Source organism: Rhinoraja longicauda, chromosome 1 (assembly GCF_053455715.1).
Source record: "Rhinoraja longicauda isolate Sanriku21f chromosome 1, sRhiLon1.1, whole genome shotgun sequence".
Lineage (NCBI taxonomy): Eukaryota > Metazoa > Chordata > Chondrichthyes > Rajiformes > Arhynchobatidae > Rhinoraja > Rhinoraja longicauda.
Genome location: NC_135953.1, coordinates 31,476,686 through 31,501,450, shown reverse-complemented (window position 1 = coordinate 31,501,450; position 24,765 = coordinate 31,476,686). Strand labels below are relative to the sequence as shown.

At 40.6% G+C, this 24,765-nt stretch overlaps 1 protein-coding gene across 4 annotated transcripts in view; it reads right to left on the bottom strand.

Annotated features, from left to right (window-relative positions):
* Nucleotides 1-1,448: 1,448 nt before the first annotated feature.
* rai14 (retinoic acid induced 14) overlaps nucleotides 1,449-24,765 on the bottom strand; it is a 162,093-nt gene continuing 138,776 nt past the window's right edge. For 3 of the 4 annotated variants that reach the window (XM_078427254.1, XM_078427173.1, XM_078427089.1), the window contains 9 exons: nucleotides 14,552-14,641; nucleotides 14,257-14,349; nucleotides 13,527-13,634; nucleotides 12,114-12,180; nucleotides 9,150-9,268; nucleotides 6,794-8,335; nucleotides 4,379-4,528; nucleotides 3,953-4,018; nucleotides 1,449-2,989 (listed from right to left, as the gene is read on the bottom strand). In XM_078427254.1, the coding sequence (XP_078283380.1) occupies nucleotides 2,912-2,989; nucleotides 3,953-4,018; nucleotides 4,379-4,528; nucleotides 6,794-8,335; nucleotides 9,150-9,268; nucleotides 12,114-12,180; nucleotides 13,527-13,634; nucleotides 14,257-14,349; nucleotides 14,552-14,641 (2,313 nt within the window). In that variant the 3' untranslated portion in view covers nucleotides 1,449-2,911. The remainder of the gene's footprint in view (nucleotides 2,990-3,952; nucleotides 4,019-4,378; nucleotides 4,529-6,793; nucleotides 8,336-9,149; nucleotides 9,269-12,113; nucleotides 12,181-13,526; nucleotides 13,635-14,256; nucleotides 14,350-14,551; nucleotides 14,642-24,765) is intronic. The other variant, XM_078427339.1, reaches the window with a different exon arrangement.

Sequence of the window (24,765 nt, the reverse complement as noted above, 5' to 3'; positions counted from 1 at the left end):
CAGGTCCCCAGAGCTCCAGAGGTAAGAAGCCCAGTTTATCCATTCTCTCCACATAACTAATGTCCTGCAACCCAGGCAACATTCTGATAAATCTACTCTGTATTCTTTTCCAGTGCAATCACATCCTTCCTATAGTGTAGCAATCAGATCCAAACATAACACTTCCAAGAGCAACCCAATTTGTATTTTGTAAAGTTGCAACAAAATGTCCAACTTTTATATTTTATACCCTTATATTAGAAGGCACATGTGCTAGGCTTCTCTCGATGGTTAGATTACATCAGAATGTAGCTATTGGTTTGAGTGGCCCACAAGAAACAGGAAGAGAGGGTCGAGGCAAGAAACACATCCCAAGTTATCTTCCAGTGGCTCACTGGAGGATGTTTCATGCCTGGATGGAGGGGATGTTGGAGACACAAGCATCTGCACATGCTGATTTAGACAGACAAAAATAAAGTGCTGGAGTAACTCACCGGGTCAGGCAGCATTTGTGGAGAACATGTGTAATTTTGGGTTGGGGTCTGATGGAAGGTCCCTGACCTGAAACATCAAACCATCTTCTCCAGAGACGCTGTCTGACTCCTGAGCTAATCCTGCACTTTGTGTCTTTTAATGTGTGTTCTTTCACTGAGCACAGAAATCTACAATATATTTATTTTCCCATCTTTTGTTCTAGCAGGGTGCATTTCCTTTAGCATCACGACAATGCGTACAATTTTGTATCCTAAATCGTCATATCATTTAGATTTAATTATTGACATGTTACCTTGAATATTTATATTTATCCATTATAAATTGAACTTCAGGAATATGAAACAAAATTCACCGTTTCTCATTACAATGAAAAACCCCTGTAATATATGCAAGAAATCGAAATGTTATTTAATTTGTGCTTTAAATGTTATGCATAATGTTGCAGAGTGAATAGCAGATATTTTGCGGTAGTTTTCATTTAACCTTTTATCAATAATTTTAAATAACATCCCCTCCACTCCAAGAAACCTTCAATTCAAGAGAGAGCTAGATAGAGCTCTTAAGGATAGCTGAGTCAGGGGGTATGGGGAGAAGGCAGGAATGGGGTACTGATTGAGAATGATCAGCCATGATCACATTGAATGGTGGTGCTGGCTCGAAGGGCCGAATGGCCTCCTCCTGCACCTATTGTCTATTAAATAGAAACTTTATGCTATATCTTCAAATTCATTAAACATCTTCAGGTCAGTACTATTCTATGTTTTCACCAAATAATTTTAATCATATATAAAACAATTTATCCTTGAAGATTGGTCTTGCGATATTTTTGATATTGCCAATATTAATCAAATAGTGTCCAGAACGTGAACTGAGAGAGATTACAGTGCCAAGTGATCTTAAAGATATGTTGACCAATTTATTTAGTAAAATGCAACTCATGCAAAATTATATTTCATTTTATTGTGAATTCTTCAGTTTCAAATGTACTGTGTTTTTTAAACATTTAAGTATGATTTTATTTTCTCACCCCAACATGTGAAAACTTAGCTATTACATATAATTGTTCAGATTATCATTAAATGTACTGTCAGATCAAATATTATATGCAGGATTATGAATGCTATACAGAGTGAAATCACTATTATTACTAATTTGTTATTTAATGTTCTTTATTTTTAATAACTAGTCAGGATCTACTCTATTCCTGATTAGAGTAGATCAACAAGAGGTTACAGAATAAGTAAAAAAAGTCTAGTAAATAATTATTTAATTTACAAATCTATCACTTAGCTATACAAATGGTATAGTAAAACAACTTGTAATTGCAGTTTTGTACATACCTACCAAAATTTATTGTACACTATATAATTATATTGCAACAAATTGTATTCACATAATTAACTGAATAATGGCTTGACTTCTCAAATACTTTGGTTCAAACCTTCAACAGGTCTGCCATTCAATTGTCTAGAATGGAAGCAAGGCATCCTAACTACTATTTACTAAAAAGTGATAAGTACCAGTTAACTATTTCCCAAATGGTATAACATAGTCTTATTGGATAAGTGCAAGGTAATATTTAATTTACTTAAACCAAATAAATAAAGTTTTACAAGAAACTTATGATGGGGCAAAAAAAAAGCAGCTTTTTAATTTCTACATCATGTTAAAGCAATTGGATGAGGAGTGGAGGTGAGTGGGGCAATGAATACATAATTCCTGCTAAAAACTGCTGACACATACATGTCAGCTTTGAACTGAATGCTTCTTGGTACAGGAGATGCAATTTACAAAGAACATCAAAAAAGCCTCATGCAGAATTTTATAACAAACAGATATTCATGTGACCTATCTTTATTCTTTCCACTCTAACATCAGTCTATAAATCCAACTCAAGTCCTTCAACTAATTTCTATGTTTATCTCTTCATTTGGCAGTGTTTCCCAAGAGTTATAGGCACTGTTTGGGATGACAAGATGGCTTTGCGATTCATCGCTGCATTCTGGATGCATTTAAGATGCATCTGTGCATCTTAAAATAGCACATGCATCAATTTATCATCTACCTCGATTAGTAAACATCTGATCCTAAAATTCCCTATTCCTGCTTCTGGTTATATTATTATCCTAACCAGAATTAGCATGACTATGCATTCCAAATGGAGTGTTTAATAAATGAAATAAGCATTAACAAATATGGCAGAGTGAAGTTCTACAAATGAGTATTTTCCAATAAAAATATCAAGGACATATTTGAACAAACATACTGACTACATACTTTTCACCAGGAATAATAGAGAACACATAGGTAGAACAAAAAAAGCATTTACATACTATTTTCTTGCAATTTTAATGGACCATTGTCTCATAATCATTGTTTTAACAGCAGTGACAAATGGCTTTTAGACAAGTAGTATATCTAGCTAATGCTATACATTTCATTTCATTTGTGTTGGAGTTTTGCACATTGTCAAAATCTGTTTCAGAGCTTTCTGAACATCTTCATCCATTTGACCCTGTAAATATGTGGAAAACAACATTAGAACAGCACTATGATATGCCAAAATTAAAGCATTTGGCTTCAAAACAGAGGAAATAGTAGAATTAAGGTCCTTCAGATTTGAGGAAGATACTGCAAGAATAGCATTCTCAAGGTGCAACATGATGTTATTTGCTAACCAGTACAGAGGAAGGTAGGTATTAACGCAAAAGTTACAGCTGGATAAACAGGTTACATGATATATGAATCATCATTTGACATGTAGTATAAGAAAATAACTGCAGATGCTGGTACAAATCGAAGGTATTTATTCACAAAATACTGGAGTAACTCAGCAGGTCAGGCAGCATCTCAGGAGAGAAGGAATGGGTGACGTTTCGGGTCGAGACCCTTCTTCAGACTGATGTCAGGGGGGCGGGACAAAGGAAGGATATAGGTGGAGACAGGAAGATAGAGGGAGATCTGGGAAGGGGGAGGGGAAGAGAGGGTCAGAGGAACTATCTAAAATTGGAGAAGTCGATGTTCATACCGTTGGGCTGCAAGCTGTCCAGGCGAAATATGAGGTGCTGTTCCCCCAATTTCCGGTGGGCCTCACTATGGCACTGGAGGAGGCCCTTGGGAGATCAGGACTACACCCTAGCTTATGGAAGGATCAGAGGTCTGATATCAGTGGGGAAGAAACTGTTGCTAAATCTGGGTGGAATGTGGATTGTATGTGTTTTCAAGCTTTTTGTTTCATCAATCCAATGAAGAGGTGAGAGGGGAGAAGAGGTAAAGGTAAAAATGGTCCTTGATAATGCTGGTTGCTCTCCTGAGGCAGTGTGGAGTGTTGACGGGGAATTAGGCTGGTTTGTGTGATGGACTGGGCTACATCCACATTCTTTGGCAAAGCTGTTGCCAAACCAAGCTATGAAGCATCCCAATAGGATGCTTTCTGCAATGCATCAGCAGTAAATAAAGGATAATTAAGTAAACGTACCTGGACAGCATAAAGAAGATGCATTCGATACACTGATACTACTTCATGGTGTCGTTGATTAGCTTCCTATCAATAAAATTAATGCAGTTTATAAATTGAGACTGCTTAGAATACATTTTAAGCACAATGATCAAAAAGCTTGTGAATTATATTTTGCTTCCTTTTCCTGAAGATGGTCATCTGTTCCAAACTTTCCCAATATACCTCGATGTCTTTTTACCTTGAATTTGTTTTATCAATACAAATTGTTGTTGTGTTTCAAAAGATAAAAATGAGCTTCAAAAGTAGCAGAATCTAGTGAAAGTTATACTTGAGTAGCTTTGCTTGCCTTAGACAAGGGACAAAATCTTTTTAATTTGAAGACAGACTATACCAATAATTGACTAATAAAGTACAATACAAATAAAGAGAAGAACATGCACTTACTGATAGCTGGTGCTGTAAATGCTTCACTTGTTGCTGAAGAATCTCAAGCTGTTGGTTCTGTCTTTTGAGAGTGTTTGCAGTGTAGGAAAGCTGAGAAAGACTGTTTAGTGCCTCTTTCAATTTGCTTACTTCCTTTGATAGTTCATTGTTCTGTTTAAAAATGCGAAAATAAAAGATCATTTCAGGTGATGCAGCAGATTCATTGATGGTTGAACAGGTAAAATTGGTCAGAAAAGGAATGCATATAGTTGCAGAATGTTGAAACGATGGCAAATAGCTGGCGAGAAAAGGAAATGAGGACTAGAATTTTAAATAAAACATTTGGATCTGCTAAAAATTAACAATTGTTTTTAGTACTTATTTTAAGATTTTCAATAGTCATGGGGCACCTTGTCATAGACAATAGACAATAGACAATAGGTGCAGGAGGAGGCCATTCGGCCCTTCGAGCCAGCACCGCCATTCAATGTGATCATGGCTGATCATTACCCTGTTCCTGCCTTCTCCCCATACCCCTTGACTCTGCTATCCTTAAGAGCTCTATCTAGCTCTCTCTTGAATGCATTCAGAGAATTGGCCTCCACTGAGGCATAGTTTTCCTGTCAACCACAATCCTTAAATCAGAGCCATCTCTAAGTTTTTAAAATATCAGAATCAGCATTAGCTATGTAAACAATGGCAATAGAGCTCCCAGCATGGACCTCCGGCAGAATATGATTGCCAACATTTTCCCAGGATGGATAACTATCTGTGAACCTTCTGCATTTTCTGTTTGAGACATAGCTTGCAAAGCCATACAGTAGAAATAAAGGGGTAGTTCAAATATCCAAATAAACAGATGAATGGTAATAAATGTAAGATTAAGAGTGAGAGTATACTCAGAAGAATTTTCTTGATTAGTATTTTTCTGGCCAGGAGGAAGATGGCATTGGTGACATTAATTCTGAGAACTACATCAAGCCAATCGGATTAGATATCAGTAGGGGAAATATCCAGAAAATAGAAATAGTAATATCATAACATTTAGATGAGCAATTCAAAAGAATATAGGGCATTCTTGGTTAAAAATAATGTGTTGGGGAAGGGCCAGTGTAAATGCACTGAGAACAGATCTGGCCAGGTTATACCAGACGGAATTAAAGCTTGGCAGGCAAAACTGTGTTTAAAAAGCAGGAGGCCTTTAAGGAAAGAGATGGTTCAGCTTCAGTCGGGGTACATTACAATGAGGAAGAAATAAAAGCCAGAACTCCATGGATGACCAAAAAACATATATGTATTAAATGAAATACAGCAGAGAGGAAAAAAAGCATTTGACATATGTTAGAATCACAGTATAAGAAGTTCAGAGAGGTTATACTGTTGAATAAAAGTCAGGGCTTCAGAATGGTGCAGAAGACATTAAGAAAATTATTCCAAAGACTGGAGCTTCAGTGATGTGAATGGATTGTAAAAAGAGGGGTTGTTCTCCTTGGGGAGAGAGAGTCTGGCAGAAGTATTTACAAACAGTAAAGCAGATAGACAGAAACTGTTCCCATCGGTGGATGGATCAATAACTAGTTTAAATGTATCTTGCAAAAGAACCAAAACCAACATGAGGAAAAATAAATCTTTAAAACACAGAGTAGCCATGGTCTAAAATTCAATACTAGGACTAACACTGAAGATCGATTCAGAAGTAACATTCAAAATGGAGCTGGATAAATATTTAAAGGAATAAATCTGCAAGGCTATGGGAAAATGCAGGAGTGGAATCAGTTGAATTGCTCTTACATAAATCACATTTTAAACTTGAAGATTGAGGCTAAATCTTCAATCATTCTTATGATTCTTGCATCTGTACTGTTACTTGTCTCCTGCTTCAACCCATTCCACCTTAGCTGTAGTTCACCACACAATCCCCCTATACACTAGGACTATATTTTGGAGATAAATGTGTGGATTTTCTCGACTGTGGCAGGCTCAAGGGCCTTGACCTGTTCCTATTTCTTAGATTGCAGAGGCTTTTTAGAAATCCATATGACCCCGATCCACTAAACTCCTATTAATTTCTCGGTAATTATTAAAAAACTTCATTGATATTGAGTACTCATGAATATCCTTCCTTTACTGACTATTTTCTTATATTTTAACTTTCTACAAGCCTTTCTAAAACATCTTGAATAAAGATTAAATATTTTAACTTTATTCTTATAAGGAAGCTGTCTTTTCTAGGCTAACTCAAAAGGCTTTACAGTTGAATTGCAGGAAAATGTAGTCCATTTAAATTTAGAAAGGCATTTCTAATTTTGTTTGTTCTCAAGAACTCGTGCTATTACGCCTGATATTTCATGAATTCGCTTTCCAAAAGTTGTATTCCAAGCTGGAAAATCCTGAAAATAGCTGCATTTTACCAAATAACGGAGAGGAAAGTATTACCTTCTTGTCTTTATCTTCTTCTAGTTTCAAGGAATCTTTAACCCTCCTTTGCAATTCTTCCATAGCTTGCTGCATGTCATGGCCCCTGACGCGAAGCCTCTTGATTTCTTGCTCTTTGCTCAAAAGCTGAGCTTGGATTGTGTCTCTCTCATTTTTTGCCTGTAGATTCTCCTTCCTAGCCTGCATAGCTTCTATGGATAACTTTTCCTGCTCTTTCAATAAATCATTTACTTTAACAGTCGATCGTTTTGATTCTGCTTCCAATGAATTTTTCATCTTCTCGAACTCTGATTTTGGAACCATTGCCTTCTCTGTGGCTAAATTTCCTTCTAATACATTCAACTGTATCTCCTTCTGTTCCAGCTCATGTTCCATCTGCCGTATTTTGCCATCAAAATTCTTTACAGTATTTTCAAGAGACATTATTATTTCTGTGTGCTCAGAGAGAGGTACAGAAGTTTGTTTTTGAATTTCAAGGTCCCTCTGCGATTTAGTATTGTCTTGCTCGGATCCCTTCAGCTTTATCTCCAAGTCAGATAACTTTTCTTTCAGTTCATCAATGGACTCATTTAGAACTTGAACCAGCTGTTCGTGTTGCTCTTTATGGATATAGTTTGAATTAACATGTTCGGATGCTACTTCAGCCTTTTTATTTTTCAGCTCTTTTAATTCACTTTCTGCTGCATTGTACTGTTGTGTCATTGCAGTTAGTTCATTATTTAGGCCATCTGTTCTTTTCTTCAGTGCAGTCAGCATTTCCTGAAAGTCATTTTCATTTTCTTGGGAATATACCTGATGGTTCAACTTTTCTTGTAACTTCTTAATTTCTTCTTGAGATTCCTTATACTTTTCAATTAGTAATGTTTTTTCTTGATTGATGTTCTCAATAAATAGGGCATGAGATTTTTTTATCTCGTCATACTCCTCCTGAGGCATGCAATTGGACAAGATTTTATCTTTAATATCTAGGAGATCCTCTAGTTCTCTCACACTATTATTTGCCTTTTCCTCATCTTCCAAAGCCCTTTTAAGTCTTTGCTTCATTTCCTCCAACTCACCTTCATAGGACTGTGTTAACTCTGACAAATTTGGGAAAGGTAAACGCTCTTCCCTGGGGTGCAAGTCTTGTTGTACCTGTGCACGCAGACTTGAAAGTTCCTTCAGTGCCTCTTCATATTTACTCTGCGTCTCTTGGAGCTTTTGTTCAAGGCAATAACCATTCTCATTAATTTCTCCTAATGTCTGCATCCTTTCCTCAGATAACTCAGCCAATAATTCCATTGCTAATGCATGCTGAGTTTCTTGTTCATCCAAATCCTTCCCCTCTGTATTAGAACTACTGTTTTTAAAAGTGTCTGTTTTTTCTGGGGTAGGAGGCATGTTTGAAAGCATCTCTGCTCTTAGGTTAGTAATTTCAGTTTCAGCATTTTTATACAGTTCCTTTAATTGGATATAATTAGCTTCAAGCATACAATGAGCATCGGCTGAATTAAGATTTAGGTCAAATGGTGTTTCTGGATTCTGTCTCAATTCTTCCTTTCCCTAGAAAATAAATTAAATTCACAATTAAATCATAAAATGCAGATTATAAAGAGCCACCATTTTCATAATCTCACTCCCCATCTCAAACTAAAACTGTGCCATTGGTCCTAGTCCGCCTAGGCAGAGGAAACACTATCTCAATATCAGTCTGTCAAGCCCTTTCAGAATTTTGTATGCTTTGATGAGATCTCTTTTCTTTCTTCTAAATCCAAGAGAATGTAGCTCTAGTCTCCTCAATTTCTCATCATATGGCAATCACACCAACCCTAGAACTAGTCCAGTAAATCTTGCCACATTCCTTTGCCGTAAGCCACTATATTTACCACAATGATCTCAGTTTCATCCTTGGCTCTGTACAGGACAAAGAGAGATAATGCTCATACACAGTGCGATGCACAGATCACACATTTTTTTGTATACTGCATGTCCTTTGCCATAAATTGATGCCACAAGAGCAAAAGCGTCTTATTATTTAGATTTTAGATTTAGATTTAGGGATACAGCGTGGAAACAGGCCCTTCGGCCCACCGAGTCCGCGTCGCCCAGCGATCCCCGCACATTAACACTATCCTACACACACTAGGGACAATTTTAAAAAAAACATTTTACCCAGTCAATTAACCTACATACCTGTACGTCTTTGGAGTGTGGGAGGAAACCGAAGGTCTCGGAGAAAACCCACGCAGGTCACGGGGAGAACGTACAAACTCCATATAGACGGCGCCCGTAGTCATTACATTTGTTTCCGAAACTTGGGATGTTTCATATTTATGAAATATAGTGGAAAATAACTATTGAGAATTATCCAAAGTACCTGTAGTATATCCCATAGCTCTTTATTTTGCACTGCTAGAGATGCAATTTGTGTTTGCAAAGCTGCTAGCTGATCAGGTTCTTCAACATTAGATTTTACCGTTTCTTCAGTTCCACTACCTAAAGGCAATTAAATCAGAAATTGCAAATACTTGAGTATCATTTTTTTAAAAACATTTAAAATTTAAACTAAAAGTTAAATTACATGCTTACACTAATTAACAAATATATAAAGCCAAAATATTGACAGCAATTACTATTAAGTATTTTTTTCAAGCAAATTTCCATGCGCTTTGCATTAGAGTCAGTAAGTCACAGTCATACAGCACAGAAACAGGAGCTTCTGCCTAGCTTGCCTGTGCCAACCAGGTTTTAATAACTGAGCTAATCCCATTTGCCTGCTGTTGGCCATATCCTGCTGAAACTTTCTTATTCATGTACCTGTCTTGAAAGACTTTAAGTGTAGGAAAATAACCGCAGATGCTGGTTCAAATTGAAGGTAGACACAAAATGCTGGAGTAACTCAGTGGGTCAGGCAGCATCTCAGGAGAGAAGGAATGGGTGACGCTTCAGGTCGAGACCCTTCTTCAGACTGAAAGACTTTAACGTCATCATTGAATCCACCCTACAGCTTTCACTTGCAGCTTATTCCACATACACACCACCTTCAGTGTGAAGAAATTTCCTGTGAGGCCTCTTTTAAATCTTTCCCCTCTCATTTTAAACTATGTTCTCTGGTTGTGGACTCCTATAACCAGGGGAAAAGATTGTGATCATGTACCTTATCAATGCTCCTCATGGTTTTTGCAAACCTCAATAAGGTCAACCCTCAGCCTTCTGCGTGCCAGGGAAAGATGTCTCAGTCTCGTGCTCATGCCAGGTGCCAGCTCTTGGGCACCACCTCACACCCACCCCTGGACTATGACTCTGCAGATGAACACCAGGCCATCATCTCCCAGATGATCACATCAGGTACGACCTCTCCAGAGTCTCTGACCTTATCATACCCCAGCTCCCGCACTGCCCATTTCTATCTCCTTTCCAAAATCCACAATCAGGTCTACCCTGGCAAACCCATTGTTTCTGCCTGCTCCTGCCCCAAAGAACTCCTCTCCAAATAGTTTGATTCCCCCTTATCTCCCATTGCCCAGGCCCTTCCGACCTATATCCAAGACACCTCGCATGCCCTTCAACACTTCAATAACTTTCAATTCCTAGGCCACCACTGCCTCAACCTTACCATGGATAATTAGTCCTTTACATCTCCATCCCCCACCAGGAAGATCTCTTGAACAGAGAACAAATCAATTTCCCTCTCCTAATACTCTTTTCTCCCTGATGGAATTTGTCCTCACCCTCACACACTTCCCTTTTGACTGCTCTTACTTTCTTCAAGTTAAAGGTGTAGCCATGGGCACTCGCATGGGCCCCAGCTATCCCTGCTTTTTTGTTGATTACGTCGAACAGTCTCTGGTACCATACCCTAAATCCACCTCCAGCACATCACCCGTGCAGAATTTATTGATTTTATTAACTTTACCACTAACTTCCTCCCCGCCCTCAAATTCACTTGGACTATCTCCGACACTTCTCAAACTTGCTGACTTCCACAGGTATCTGGACTAAACCTCTTCCCACCCCGCCTCTTGCAAAGACTCTACCTCCTACTCTCAATTTATCCATCCCCACCGCATCTAATCCAAAAATGAGGCTTTCCATTCCAGGACATCCGAGATGTCCTCTTTCTTTAGTAAAGATGGTTTCCATCCTGCTGCCATTGATGGATCTCTCACCTGCCTCTCCTGTGTATCCCATAGTTCTGCTCTCACTCCCTCCAGTCGGAATAAGGATAATGTTCCCTGGTCCTTATCCAAAACATCATTCTCAGTCATTTCCGTTACCTCCAACGTCCCACCACCAATCACATCTTCTCATCACCATCAATTTCCGCCTTCTGCAGAGATCATTTACTCATCCCTTCCCATCTATACAACCCCTTCCCCAGATACTTTCCCTGCATCTGCAGGAGATGTACCACCTGTCCCTATACTTCCCCCCTCACCTCCATCCAAGGACCCCAGCAGTCCTTCCAGGTGAGACAGAAGTTCACGTGCACCTTGTCTAATCATCTATTGCATCCAGTGTTCCCAATGTGGTCTCTTGTACAACAACGAGACCAAGCGTCTATTCAACAACTATGTTGCCGAGCACTGGATCTCCCGGTTGCTAATCATTTTAACCCCTCTTCCCATTGCGGTACTGACCTATCTGTCCTGTGCCTCCGCCATTGCCAGAGTGAAGCCCCCTCTTCAAATCCCCACCCCCCCAACTCCTTTCACCTGTGCCCCACCTGGACTCACACCTATTTTTCCCCTCCCCCTCCACTTCTTCCTTTAGCTTCACAATACACAACTTTTCAATCCTTTTGGCTCGCATCTTCTGTCTTCATTATTGTCTTTGCCCAGCTATCTGCCTACCAAAAGTCTCCCTTACTTGTATCTACTAAGGTCTCGACCCAAAACGTCACCCATTCGTTCTCTCCAGAGATGCTGCCTGTCCCGTTGAGTTACTCCAGCTTTTTGTGTCTATCTACCAATTGTCAGGCTTTGTCCTGCCCCTGTTCGGCCCCTGTCCTGCCATCTTTTGCCAGCCCTGCTTTGGTCTGTCCTTTTCTTACCTCCAGTTCCCTCCCCTATAAATTGCCACTCTCCTCCCCTTAAAGACTCCCTTCTCCTTAAATTTTTCATAAAGCCATCCAATATATTGCCAAGTGTAACAGAAACTCCTCAACTTCTTAAACCAGTGAGAGATTTCATATTGAATTTGTAACATTGAACCATTTCACTGAAAGTTAAACCGTTGGGTTGAATTTGGCTTGTTTCTGCAATAGAGGTGAATTGGAAATAACATTACACATGAGTAATAAGGATACCATACTTTAAATAGATTGACAAACTCATTATACCGATCGTATCTGCTGGTTGTTCTTCATTATTCCAACACGCTTTTCTTTTGAGGTCATTTTGATGCGCCTAAAATGAGAGGAAAAAGCATTAATACAAAGGAGAAGCAGTTTCAAGGTCCAACAACACTTCAAAAGATTTGGGGACTGAGTAGATAATACAGGCATTTTAGGGTTATGAGAAACAGGTATGAAAAAGTACAGGCAAAGTCAAATTGTGGCAATTAATGCCACAGGTCCATTCCAAAAGGTCTGAATGCAGTGTTTAATGATGCAGATATACTGTACCCAAACATCAGACTGATTAATGCACAAATTTCTGGAAGCAATAAGTTTTTAAAGTCTGGAAATGAAGAAGAAAATCGCAAAAGTAGAAACATTCTCAGCATGTATAGAAGAGAAAATAGTTCAACTGGAGGCAATTTAAAGATTCATTTAGTTGATGCATGAAATTAAGAAGTTATCTTATGAGTTTATACTCATAAAAACAGTTTGGATAATGACATGCGATTACATTACAAAGCATGATCCTGAGGAAACTTGATTGAGTAAAAGCTGAGAAGACTTTTTCCTGCTGTGGGGAACCTAGAACTGCAGGCATAGGTTCAGAATTTAAGAAAGAGAGGAGGGCAAGTTACTTCTCAGAGGACCATGAACCTACCCTGGCAAACTTGGACACAAGGAACTGCAGATGCTCGAATTTAACGTAGAACACAAAATGCTGGAGTAATTCAGGCAGCATCTCTGTAGGATATGGATTGGCAACGTTTCAGGTCAGGACCCTTCTTCAGACTGATTGTGGTGGGGAGAGAAAACTGGAAAATAGGTGGGGGCAGGGCAAAGCCTGACAACTGATGTTAATTAGTGATGGGTGGACAAAGGCTAGAGATGAAAGGAGACAGAATAGGGAGTAAAGGAGACAATCAAAACCCCACTTTAGTTCTTCTTTGGTTCCCTTTTGTCACTTTTTGTCTCCTTTTAATCTCTGGCCTTTATCCACCCATATGCCAACCAACCCCCCCCCTCCCCCTCCCCCTCCCCCTCCCCCCTCCCCTCCCCCTCCCCCCCTGTATCCAACCACCATTTGCCAGGCTTTGTCCTGCTCCCACCTCTTTTCCAGCTTCTCCATTACAATCAGCCTGAGGAAGTGTCCCAACCTGAAACGTTGCTTATTCATGTCCTCCAGAGATGCTGCCTGACCTGCTGAGTTATTCCTGCACTTTGTGATCTACTGCACTAGAGTACAATGGGGACTAAATTACTAAGTATATTCAAGGGAGAGTTAAATACAAATTGGACTAAATGGTTACAGGAATTAAGGGTTGTGGAAAGCAGACTGGTCAAGCTTATATCCGTTTTGAGAGTATGCAAGACCTACTCCTGCTTCCTTTTCTTACATTGTTATAACATAATTACCTCTTGCAAGTTTTTATCCCGTAGTTGTTGATTTAGGCTTTGTATCACCTCCAATAGATTTGCCTTCTCTGCGTGAAGTTTTCTCATTTCGTCATTTTTCATTTCTTCCTATTATATAAAAATAAGCAAAGGCATAAGCTCAGAAGCGGAACACATTTTTTTGTTGCTTGTAAATAGTATATGTTCTATGACATTGAATGGCAACTGAAATCTTGCACAGAATGTAATTGCTGCCTTCTAATGGACATGAACAATTGTTTCACACATTATTTTCCGAGTAGTGTGGAAATCTACATTTTTTTGGTCCAATAAATGAGAAGTTGATGCTAGTTTGCGAAAAAAAACACTGGATAAATTTCTTTAAATTCCAGGTAAACCAGAAAAAAAACACTTTTTGAATAAGATTTAGCACCACAAATCTTCTTGAACTTCCACATAAATTATTAAAAAAATTGTACCAGACCCTTCTTTCAAACATGATTAAAAATAGTGCAGCAAAATTAGTTTGATGTCACCCCAACTCAGTTAAGCACGAGTCGTAAACATTCAAATAGTTTAGATTCCCATTTTTCATAAGTATTATTTCCCCCTTCTCATCCTCTGCAGATGCTCAGTATTATATTCTGATAATTGGAACAAAATTAGAATCCTTGACAATCTCGGCAGACAAGTATATAATATTTTTTTGTGTTACCGGAAAAAAAAACTGAACATTAGGTTGAAAAATAACCTTAACAGATGTTTCTTCTCCTTCGGCTGGTTCGGGTTTTGATGAACGAGAACTGTGGAGCTCTGGACAAGATACTTCACTAGACTGGAGACTCTAAGAGAAAATATCACAAGTAGCGATAATTAAAGAACTGACTGCAGTAATATGTCTGAAAAATGAAACCTTTGTGCATAGTTAAACCTATGACAAGGTCAATGATAAGCCATTTTTACAGATTTCATGTTAATTGATTTTCTTTCTGTAATTATTTTTATTGTTACTCGGATGACCATCAGTTTGATGCTTTCTCTTTTACCTGTGTAACATTGGTTGGTGGTGGTGGTGGTGCTTTTCGTTTTTTGGGAGTTCCACTTCTATCTGCATTGAATTTATTGCCAGGTTCCAGCTGAAAGTTTTACAGATCAGAAATGCAGAGGAATGAATTATGTTAGTAAAGAATGTGAATGTTAAATTGAAACAATGAGTTAATACATGCCTTCCTCAGTTATTTGTCCAGGCTTGTGAGTGTTCACTCAATTGAGAGTTTATCATGCATTAGAAAAATGTAATTGGAAAATGGGCACCAATGGTGGAAGCATACAATAAACTTGAAGAACCTGGATTAGTTGCTATGGTAATTGGTAGATTTTTTTGCAGAAAAGAGTTAACAGAATTGAAAAGGTAGCAAGCAATATGCAGAAATAATTCACAATGCTCCAAGAATCACTGCCACCAGCAGACTTCTAATTTGCAAACAAGCAGACAGTAGTTAGGAGACAAATTCCACGTCCCAATGATCACAGGCCCCTGAAACAGCTGGAATAGAGAGGCAGTTGGAGAGGGTGATTCCCAATGACGTGCAAAGGAAGCTCAGGAAGATTAGTCTCTGCCTCTGGGCTTTTCAATTGGAGCTTTGCGGCAGAACAATTGACTCAATTGGTCTTCCAAATCCCTCAGCAAGCCCTGGTCTTTGAGAATTAATGGCTTAGGCAAGAAAATCAGAGAGTAATTTCACTTCTGATGACTAAGCAATAGTATGATTCAGTCAAAAGTCAAATACCTCCTCTGGCACAAAAGGACACAAAGTGTTGGAGTAACCCAGCGGGTTAGGCAGCATCTCTGGAGAACATGGATAGGTGATGATTTGGGTCGGGACCATTCTTTGGACGACCCGACCCAAAACGTTATCTATCCATGTTCTCCAGAGAAGTGGATGGGTGTAGGGAGGGGGAGGTTGGGGGTGGGGAGAAGTGGGGAAAGAGGAGTGGATAAAGAGGAAATGAATTAGTCTGGGATGGGAGATAAATGAACGAAAGAGGGGAAGGGACCAGGGTGATTGAGAGGAGAGCATAGGACATTAGGCCCTGAAATATGTGTATTCACCCAATAACTTTCAAAATGGCAGTGATGAGAATTGATTAAAATGCTGATTTATTTATGCATTTATGTAATTTCCTCAAAGATTAAAGACAAGCAGTTTATCATCCTGTTTTGCTATTCAATAGTCAACCCACACCAAATGAGCAGGAGAGCTCTGAGATACTCAGCAGGGTTAGTTAGACGTGTTCACAGTCACTCCCTTTAACTAGTCTAAAAAAAGAGATCTCCAGTCAGCCTGGTCTTTAAAGGTAAGCAAGCAAGGTTAGTTAGAATCTTTTTTGCACTGAGTGCTTAGCTTTTCAGGCTAATTTGAGGTATCAAAACCAATTAGGTGTTGGGAAATCTCTGCAATTGAAATACCATCATATTGAGAAATTGCTTGCAACCAAGTAGCACTTCCCCCAAGAGGTCTATACCTTCAAATTCTGAAATGTCAAGCTATTCTTTTGCTTATTTATTAAATCATCTCAGGCCTTACAACTGTCCAACTATTCATGTTCATCCAATTGCATTAGGGTTCAACCATGTATCATTCAACCCCATTTGCTCTACCATTGATAGAAATGTCAATGATTCAATGATACTTTATTGTCACATGTACCCAGGCACAGTGAAATGCTGACGATGGGTCTCGACATGAAACGTCACCCATTCCTTCTCTCCAGAGATGCTGCCTATCCCGCTGAGTTACTCCAGCATTTTGTGTCCACCCAGTAAAACCATATAGTAGACCGCACCTAGACAGTGGACTCCCTGGTCCACTCGCCCCTTCCTACCCAAACCACCCCATCCTCGGGCACTTTCCCCTGCAACCACAAGTGTCGCCATGTTTTGGCACTGACAAAGTTACAATATTGCCGCACGTGGCAGCAGGCTTCCCCCTTCCCGGCAGGTTCCTCTTCATACTCGCCATGCGCCCCCACCCACTGGGTCCCCCTTCACTCTCGCCGCCCCCCCCCCCCCTCGCCGGGTAACTCTTGGCGGCCCTCCTTTCCCTTCAACATCCTTTAATGTCTTTATTCCAGAGATGTCAGCATTACTCTCCATCCCTTTATGCTCAGTGGAAATGGTGGTGAGCCATCTTTTTGAACTGCAGATAACTGTTCAAGTCAATTGTTGGGCCAATTGAAAAGCAATATAGACAAATTCATATTGACATAATCACAGATTGAGAAAGGATGGCAGATTTCCCTCCCTGGAGAAGGTCGGTGATTTTGCAGCAATCTGAGAACTTCACTGCCACACTTACTGTTATCAGCTTTCAATTTCACACGTGAATTGAAAATACCGAATGGCCCCGGTCAAATTTAGACATAAGCTAAGAAACTGGATGATGTTATATTTATCCAGTTTCTTTTCCATTTTAGCCAGGGTGAAAATGTCAAGGACTAGAGGACATAGCTTTAAGATGACAAGGACAAAATGTAAAGGACAGGTGCAGAGCAAGCTTTGTTTACACAGAGAGGGATGGTTGCCTGGAACATGGATTTGCAGGGAATGGAGGATTATGGATCATCTGCAGGCAGAGGAATTAATTTGGCATCGTGCATGGCATGGACATTGTGGCCCGAAGGGCCTGTTCCTGAGCTGTACTGTTCTATGTTTTAACACTATTTTTGAAATACTATTTTGGTAAGAAAGATAAGATAATAAGGTTAACTGCTGAGAATCACATGGTTTATGAAATTCAAACCCTCTTTCTTGCAATGGATGACTGGAATTTGTCATTCTTGTTCAAGTTAATGACCTTCTACTGGAATGCCTTAGAAAGATGACCCTTGTTCAGAAGAATATAGAAAGGAGGTGAAAAATGGATGGGTATCACTCATCTGCCATTTGGTTCAGGTAAATATCTCTTAAATCCATGAAAGGTGGAATGAAAAATAGCAAAATAATTAAAACTTAACTTAGTTTTGAATATTTTTATATCGTTATTTTGATGCTGGTTGGATCAAAAACCCAGACTGATAAAGACTAAAACCACATTAATCAAATTATTCCATCATACCAAAGTTTTTAGAAGTTAATGCTATGTAAATGAGGAAATTATTATTAGCCTGATGCTTCATGGCAATTTGAGCTCATACATGTGCTTGAAACTATCAGTCTCTGGCAAATGGTGAAGATAAGTTTAGTTTAGTTAAATAAAACACATTTGAGCAGCCTAATAACCTTCAATGGTAAATCAGATTAAGCATCAGGCACTCACTATACAAGAGCTGGTGTACACAGACAGCAGTTGCCTCTGTACTGACAAGCACTTCTGACCTAAACAGCTTGCAATGTGTTATCTGGTTACCACATTTCCGATGCAAAAATAAACTGCTAGACCAAGGTCAAACAGCTGGAATGGACAACCAATATTTACGTTGAGAATTTAGATGGCACAATTAGTAAGATTGCAGACCACACAAAAATTGGTGGAGTTATATAGTGAAAAAGGTTACATAGAACAGTACAGCACAGTAACAGGACCATCGGCACACAATGTCTGTGCTGAACATGACACCAAGTTAAACCGATATCCTCTGCCTGCACATGATCCATATCTCTCCTTTCTCTACATTTCCATGTGTTTCATAGTCACAGTGAATGGCAGGGCCCTGTGGTGTATCACAGAGATCAGCGAGATCTTGGAGTGCAGATACATAGTTCTTTGAATGTGGCGAAACAGCTAGATAGGTCATCGTGCAAAATTTCAGCAAATTAACTTCTTTTTTTTAGATTTAGATTTAGATATACAGCGCGGAAACAGGCCCTTCGGCCCACTGGGTCCGCGCTGCCCAGCGATCCCCGCACATTAACACTATCCTACACACGAGGGACAATTTTTTACATTTGCCCAGCCAATTAACCTACATACCTGTACGTCTTTGGAGTGTGGGAGGAAACCGAAGATCTCGGAGAAAACCCACGCAGGTCACGGGGAGAACGTACAAACTCCATACAGACAGCGCCCCTAGTCAGCATCGAACCCGAGTCTCCGGCGCTGCATTCGCTGTAAGGCAGCAACTCTACCGCTGCGCCACCGTGCCGCCTTCATTAGCCTTCATTAGTCGGGGTATCAAATATAGAAGTTGGGATGTGATGTTACAATTGTACAAGATGTTGGTGAGGCTGCATTTGGAGTATTGTGTTCAGTTTTGACCAGCCTGCTTTAGGAAGGATGTTGTTAAGCTGGAAAGAATGTACAGAAGATTTACAAAGATTTTGCCAGAACTTGAGGACATGAGCTACAGGGAGAGGTTGCTCAGGCTGGGACATTATTCCTTGGAGTGAGCATAGGAGGATGAGGTATGATCTTACAGAGCTGTATACGATCATGAGGGGAATAGATAGCGTGAATACACGTCTTTTACCCAGAGTATGGGGAATCAAGGTGAGAGGGGAAAAGATTTAATAGGAACCTGTGGGGTAACTTTGTCACACAGAGGGTGGTGGGTGTATGGAACGAGCTGCCACATGAATCAGAAGAAGGGTCTCTCGACCCGAAAAGTCACCTGTCCATGTTCTCCAGAAATGCTGCCTGACACGCTGAGTTACTCCAGCACGTTGTGGTGTCCTTTTGTGCCAGAAGAAGTAATTGGATCATAAACAGAGGTTTAAGATGAGCATGGAAAGATTTAATAGGAACCTGAGGGGAAACCTTTTCACTCAGAGGGTAGTGGCTATAAGAGGATGTTGTTATTCTACCTGAGGCAGTTTAAAAGACACTTGGACAGGTACTTGGATAGGAAAGGATAGAGGGCTAGGGGCCAAATGTGGGCAGGTGGGACGAGTGTAGATTGGGCATTTTGGTCAGCATGGGAAAGTTGTGGCAAAGGGCCTGTTTCCATGCTGTATGACTCTGTAACTCCAGCAGAGAGTGCAGAAGAGATTTGCAAGGCTGTTTTCTGGAATGGAGGATTGTTATTATAAGGGGAGATGGGATAGGCTGGGTTTATTCTCATAATATAGAGTTTGGAATGCACGGAATGCATTTAATAGCCTCATCTGGTGGAACTGCTATCCTCATCTCTAAATCATTGTGCTGCATTGCTTTGCATACTTCTGCAGACACCAGCACCCACAATTTCACTAATAGGAGATACAACAAGATTAGTGGCATAAGTGTAGTTTGACACACGATTGACACCATTTTGGTTACTGATTATCAATTTGGTAATGTAGTTGAACAACTGCCGAATCAAGTTCGAACTCAAGATTTCTGTCCTCGGTAATCTATACTGTTTCTCCCAGAGCACTGAAGTTAAGAAGCATCAAATCTATCCAATGCTGCCTCTCAGTCTCTCCCAGTGACAATTTTCACACTGAAACGTACAGAATAATGAAAGGCTTGGATAGAGTGGATGTGGAGAGGATGTTTCCACTAGTGGGAGAGTCTAGGACTAGAGGTAATAGCCTCAGAATTAAAGGACATTCTTTTAGGAAGATAAGGAGGAATTTCTTTAGTCAGAGAGTGGTGAATCTGTGAAATTCTGTGCCACAGAATGCTGTGGGGGCAAAGTCAGTGCATATAATTAAGGCAGAGATAGATATTCTTGATTAGAACGGATGTCAGAGGTTTTGGGGAGAGGGCAGGAGAATGGCAGAGTAGAGTTGATGGGTCGAATGGCCTAATTCTACTCCTATCACTTATGATCTCATGATCTTATGACACCAACTACATTCTTAAATTCCCTCTGAATTTTCATCTCACCACCATGAGCAGAGCATTTAAACACCTAATTCATACTCTATCAAGTTCCTTCCCCAAGCTCTTCTCATTAGCACTTGGCTCAGAAGCAAATTTTGACTGGCATCTATATGAACACGAAGAGAATAGATTATGTGTCCTACACAAATTACTTTGATTTGATCTGCAGAGGATGATGAGATGAGATGTTATGTATAAATTGCACAGAGAAGGACTGGATGAAGTAGGAAATAACAAATCAGATTATTTCAAGACAGAGACCTACCTCAGTGTTTGGTCAGGTTAGGGTTTAGATCATTCAAATTGTGGCTAGCCATTAACATGCTCAGGTTGTATAAGAAAATAACTGCAGATGCTGGTACAAATCGATTTATTCACAAAATGCTGGAGTAACTCAGCAGGTCAGGCAGCATGACCCGAAACGTCACCCATTCCTTCTCTCCCGAGATGCTGCCTGACCTGCTGAGTTACTCCAGCATTTTGTGAATAAATCAACATGCTCAGGTTAGTTTGTTCCCCTGGTCTAATTGTGATAAACTTGAGGAATTACGATAAATGTCTTTGTTTATTTATCAGTTTTGTAACACTCCCACGTGACAAGACACCGAGGGTCAAAATCTCTTGAACCAAACGCACAAGGTACTACCTGGGAACGGGACAATGATAAATGGGCTCCAAGACCCCATTTCCCTTTTATCCCCCAACTTTTGCCTCCCTCTTTCCACCCATATCCTTCCCTTTGGCTTTATATTTCATTCGTCCTCTTCATTCTTTATCTGATATCCTCTTGTCTCCTCTTCACCTGTAGCCTTTGTCACTATTCCTATCCATTTACCGATCACCTCCCCCTCCATCCTCCACCCTATCTACCCAGCACTTGCCAGGCTGGGACCACCGCTAACTCTCTTTACTAGCTTTTTCCCTCCTACCTGACTCGAAACGTTGTCTGTCCATTTCCCCTTCACGGATGCTGCCTGACTTGCCGAGTTCCTCCAACACCTTTTTTTTGCTCAAGATTCCAGCATCAGTTGTCCCCAGTGTCTCTAGATGGGCAGCCTGATATTTTCCCATTCAATGTTTTGAAATGCTTGCACCGAAAATATCTTCATAACCAATTTTTTTGAACCATGATCATCATGTGCTTCGGTGTTTTTTAATGATCCATTCTTAGTAAATTGCAATTGGTGGCTTGGTCACCAATTATTCTTATGAAATTGAGAAAGCTGCCAGAACACATCAGAGGTCACCTCAGATTGAACCATGTGGATGTGGATCTGGGGGTCACAGGCAGGACTGTAGATCTTCCATTGTGAAGAACTTTAATGATAGTTTAAAATATACAATCTCGTAGCTTCATGGTTACTTTGTTGATACAAGTTTTAGTCTGGCATTAATTGATTAATAACAGTTAAATTGCCAAACTGGCACACCTTCAAATTCACACCTTCAGTATCCTAACTACATTAGTTACATAAAGGAGGTGCCGATATAGTCTGGCAGGATGAACTTTACTGTGCTGGGAACAGGTGCCAGCTCATAGACACCTTATATCTATCCCCCTGACCATAACACCACAGTTGAACACCTGGCAATCATCTCCCAGGCGGTTTCTAATCAAACCCGGGTTTCCGACACCACAAGCTCCGTAAGGCAGCAACTCTACCACTGCGCCATCGTGCTGCAGTATAATGTGGATAAATGTGAGTGCAGTTTCATGTGGATAAATGTGAGGTTATCCACTTTGGTGGCAAGAATAGGGAGGCAGATTATTATCTGAATGGTGTCAGATTAGGAAAAGGGGAGGTTCAATGAGACTTGGGTGTCCTTGTAGATCAGTCACGGAAAGCAAGCACGCAAGTACAGCAGGCAGTGAAAAAAGCTCATGGCATGTTCGCCTTCATTGCGAGAGGATTTGAGTTTAGGAGCGAGGAGGTCCTACTGCAGTTGTACAGGGCCCCGGTGAGAGCACACCTGGAGTATTGTGTGCAGTTTTGGTCTCCGAATTTGAGGAAGGATATTCTTGCTATTGAGGGAGTGCGGCGTAGGTTGACCGAGTTAATTTTAGGGATGGCGGGACTAATATACGAGGAAAGAATGGGCCAACTGGGCTTGTACTCACTAGAATTTAGAAGGATGATAGGGGAACGTATAGAAACATATAAAATTCTTAAAGGATTGGACAGGCTAGTTGCAGGAAAAATGTTCCCCATGTTGGGGGAGTCCAGAACCAGGGGTCACAGTTTAAGAATAAGGGATAGGCCATTTAAGACTGGGATGAGGAAAAACATTTTAACCCAGAGAGTTGTGAATCTGTGGAGTTCTCAGCCACAGAAGGCAGTGGAGGCCAATTCACTGGATATTTTCAAGATAAAGTTAGATTTTGCTCTTCGGGTTAACGGAATCAAGGGATTTAGAGAATAAGCAGGAACGGGATACTGATTTTGGATGATCAGCCATGATCATATTGAATGGCGGTGCTGGCTCGAAGGGCCGAATGGCCTACTCATGCACCTATTTTCTATGTTTCTATATGTTTCTGATCTCATCACCTCTGGCCATCTACCCTCCACAACCCAACCCTGCACTGCCCACTTTTATCTCCTTGCCAAAATCCACAAGCAGGACTAACCTGGCAGACCCAATGTTTCTGCTTTCTCCTGCCCCACCAAACTCATCTCCAATTACCCTGATTTCATCCTATGCCCTCCCGTCCAGTCCCTATAATCAGAGATCTCACACATTTCAAACTTAACTTTCAGTTTTCAGACCCCCATTGCCTCAGCTTTATCATGGGCGTCCTGTCCTTTTACACTTCCATCCCCACCAGGGAGGTCTCATGGTTTTTGTTGGTTATGTCGAACAGTCCTTGTTCTAAATGTAGATTGGCCCCATCCCCCTACTGCTTCTCCACTACTTTGATGACTACATCAGAGCTGCCTGCTGCATCTGTGCAGAACATTGATTTCATTAACTCTACTATTAACCTGTGCAGAACATTGATTTCATTAACTCTACTATTAACTGCTACCCTCAACTTCATTTGGACCATCTCTGATACCTCTTTCTCCCACATTTCCTCCCACCGTGCCTTTTGCAAAGACATGACCCCCCTACTCTGTCTCTGCTGCATCTGTTCCAAGATGAGACTTTCCATTCTAAGACATCAAAGATGTCCTCGTTCTTTAGTAAACATGGTTTACCCCCACTGCTGTCATTATTGCATCCCTCATCTGTGTCTCTTCTATGTCCAGTAGTTCCAACTCTTGCTCACCCTCACCCATAAACAAACAATGATAGAGTTCCCTGGGTTCTCACCATTCACTCTACCAGCCACTGCATCCATCACATCATCCTTCCATCACCAATTATATCTTCCCATCTTACCCCTTTCTGCTTTCTGCAGAGACCGTTCCTTCCGCAACTCCTTGGTTCACATCCTTTCTCACCCAAACCAGCCCCTCCCGCCTCCATCCAGGGACCCCAACAGTCCTTCCAGGTGAGACAGAGGCTCACGTGCACCTCGTCTAACCTCATCAACTACATCCGGTGTTACTGATGTGGCCTCCTGTACACCAGCGAGACAAGCTTAGCCTCAGTGACCACTCTCACTCCCCTTCTACCTACATTCCTTCTTCTAGCTTCACAATTCACAACTCTACATACTTTTATCTCACACCTTCTGTCTTTTAATCTCCAGTCTTTGCCCAATCATCTGCCTATCTCCCCCTCCTCACTTGTATCAACCTATTATCTACAAGTTTTTCTCCTGCCCTCCTCTCTTCCATTTGCCCTAATATCAGTCTGAAGAAGAGCCCCAATCCAAAATATCACCTATGTTCTCCAGAGATACTGTCTGACCCACTAATTTATCCCAGGACTTTGTGTTGATTTTCGTAAGCCAGTACCTGCATTCCCTTGTTTCTACCTTGCTACTGTGGTTAATCTCCAAACTGCATTTTATTGTGCTCTTTACTTGAAAGAACATCCCAGTCTTCTTTATGATGACAAAAGGAAACACCATGCAGAGGTTAGGTGAAAATGAAGGATAACAAGTGGCAGCCAGAATGACAGAAAATTACTTTTGCTATGATAGCTTGGGTGGGGCGTCAGTTTTAGTTCAGTCCTTAGCAATATTGTTCAAGTAAAGAGGCTGTAGGTTTAAGTCCCACTTCAAAGGCTCAATCACAAAAGCTGGGCTGACACTCCAGTACTACGTTACTACATTAAGTCCTCATCTGCATCTCGAGCAGAAGCAAAATACCCCTTGGGATTATTCTGAAAAAGAGGAGGGAAACTGTGCAGGTACAAGGAACTACAGTTGCTGGAATCTTGAGCAAACACAAAGTGTTGGAGGAACTCAGCTCGTCGGGCACCATCTGTGAGGGGAATGGACGGACAATGTTTCAGGTCGGAACCCCTTTTTCTGTTTGAACCTATGTACACAGTCCAGGGCA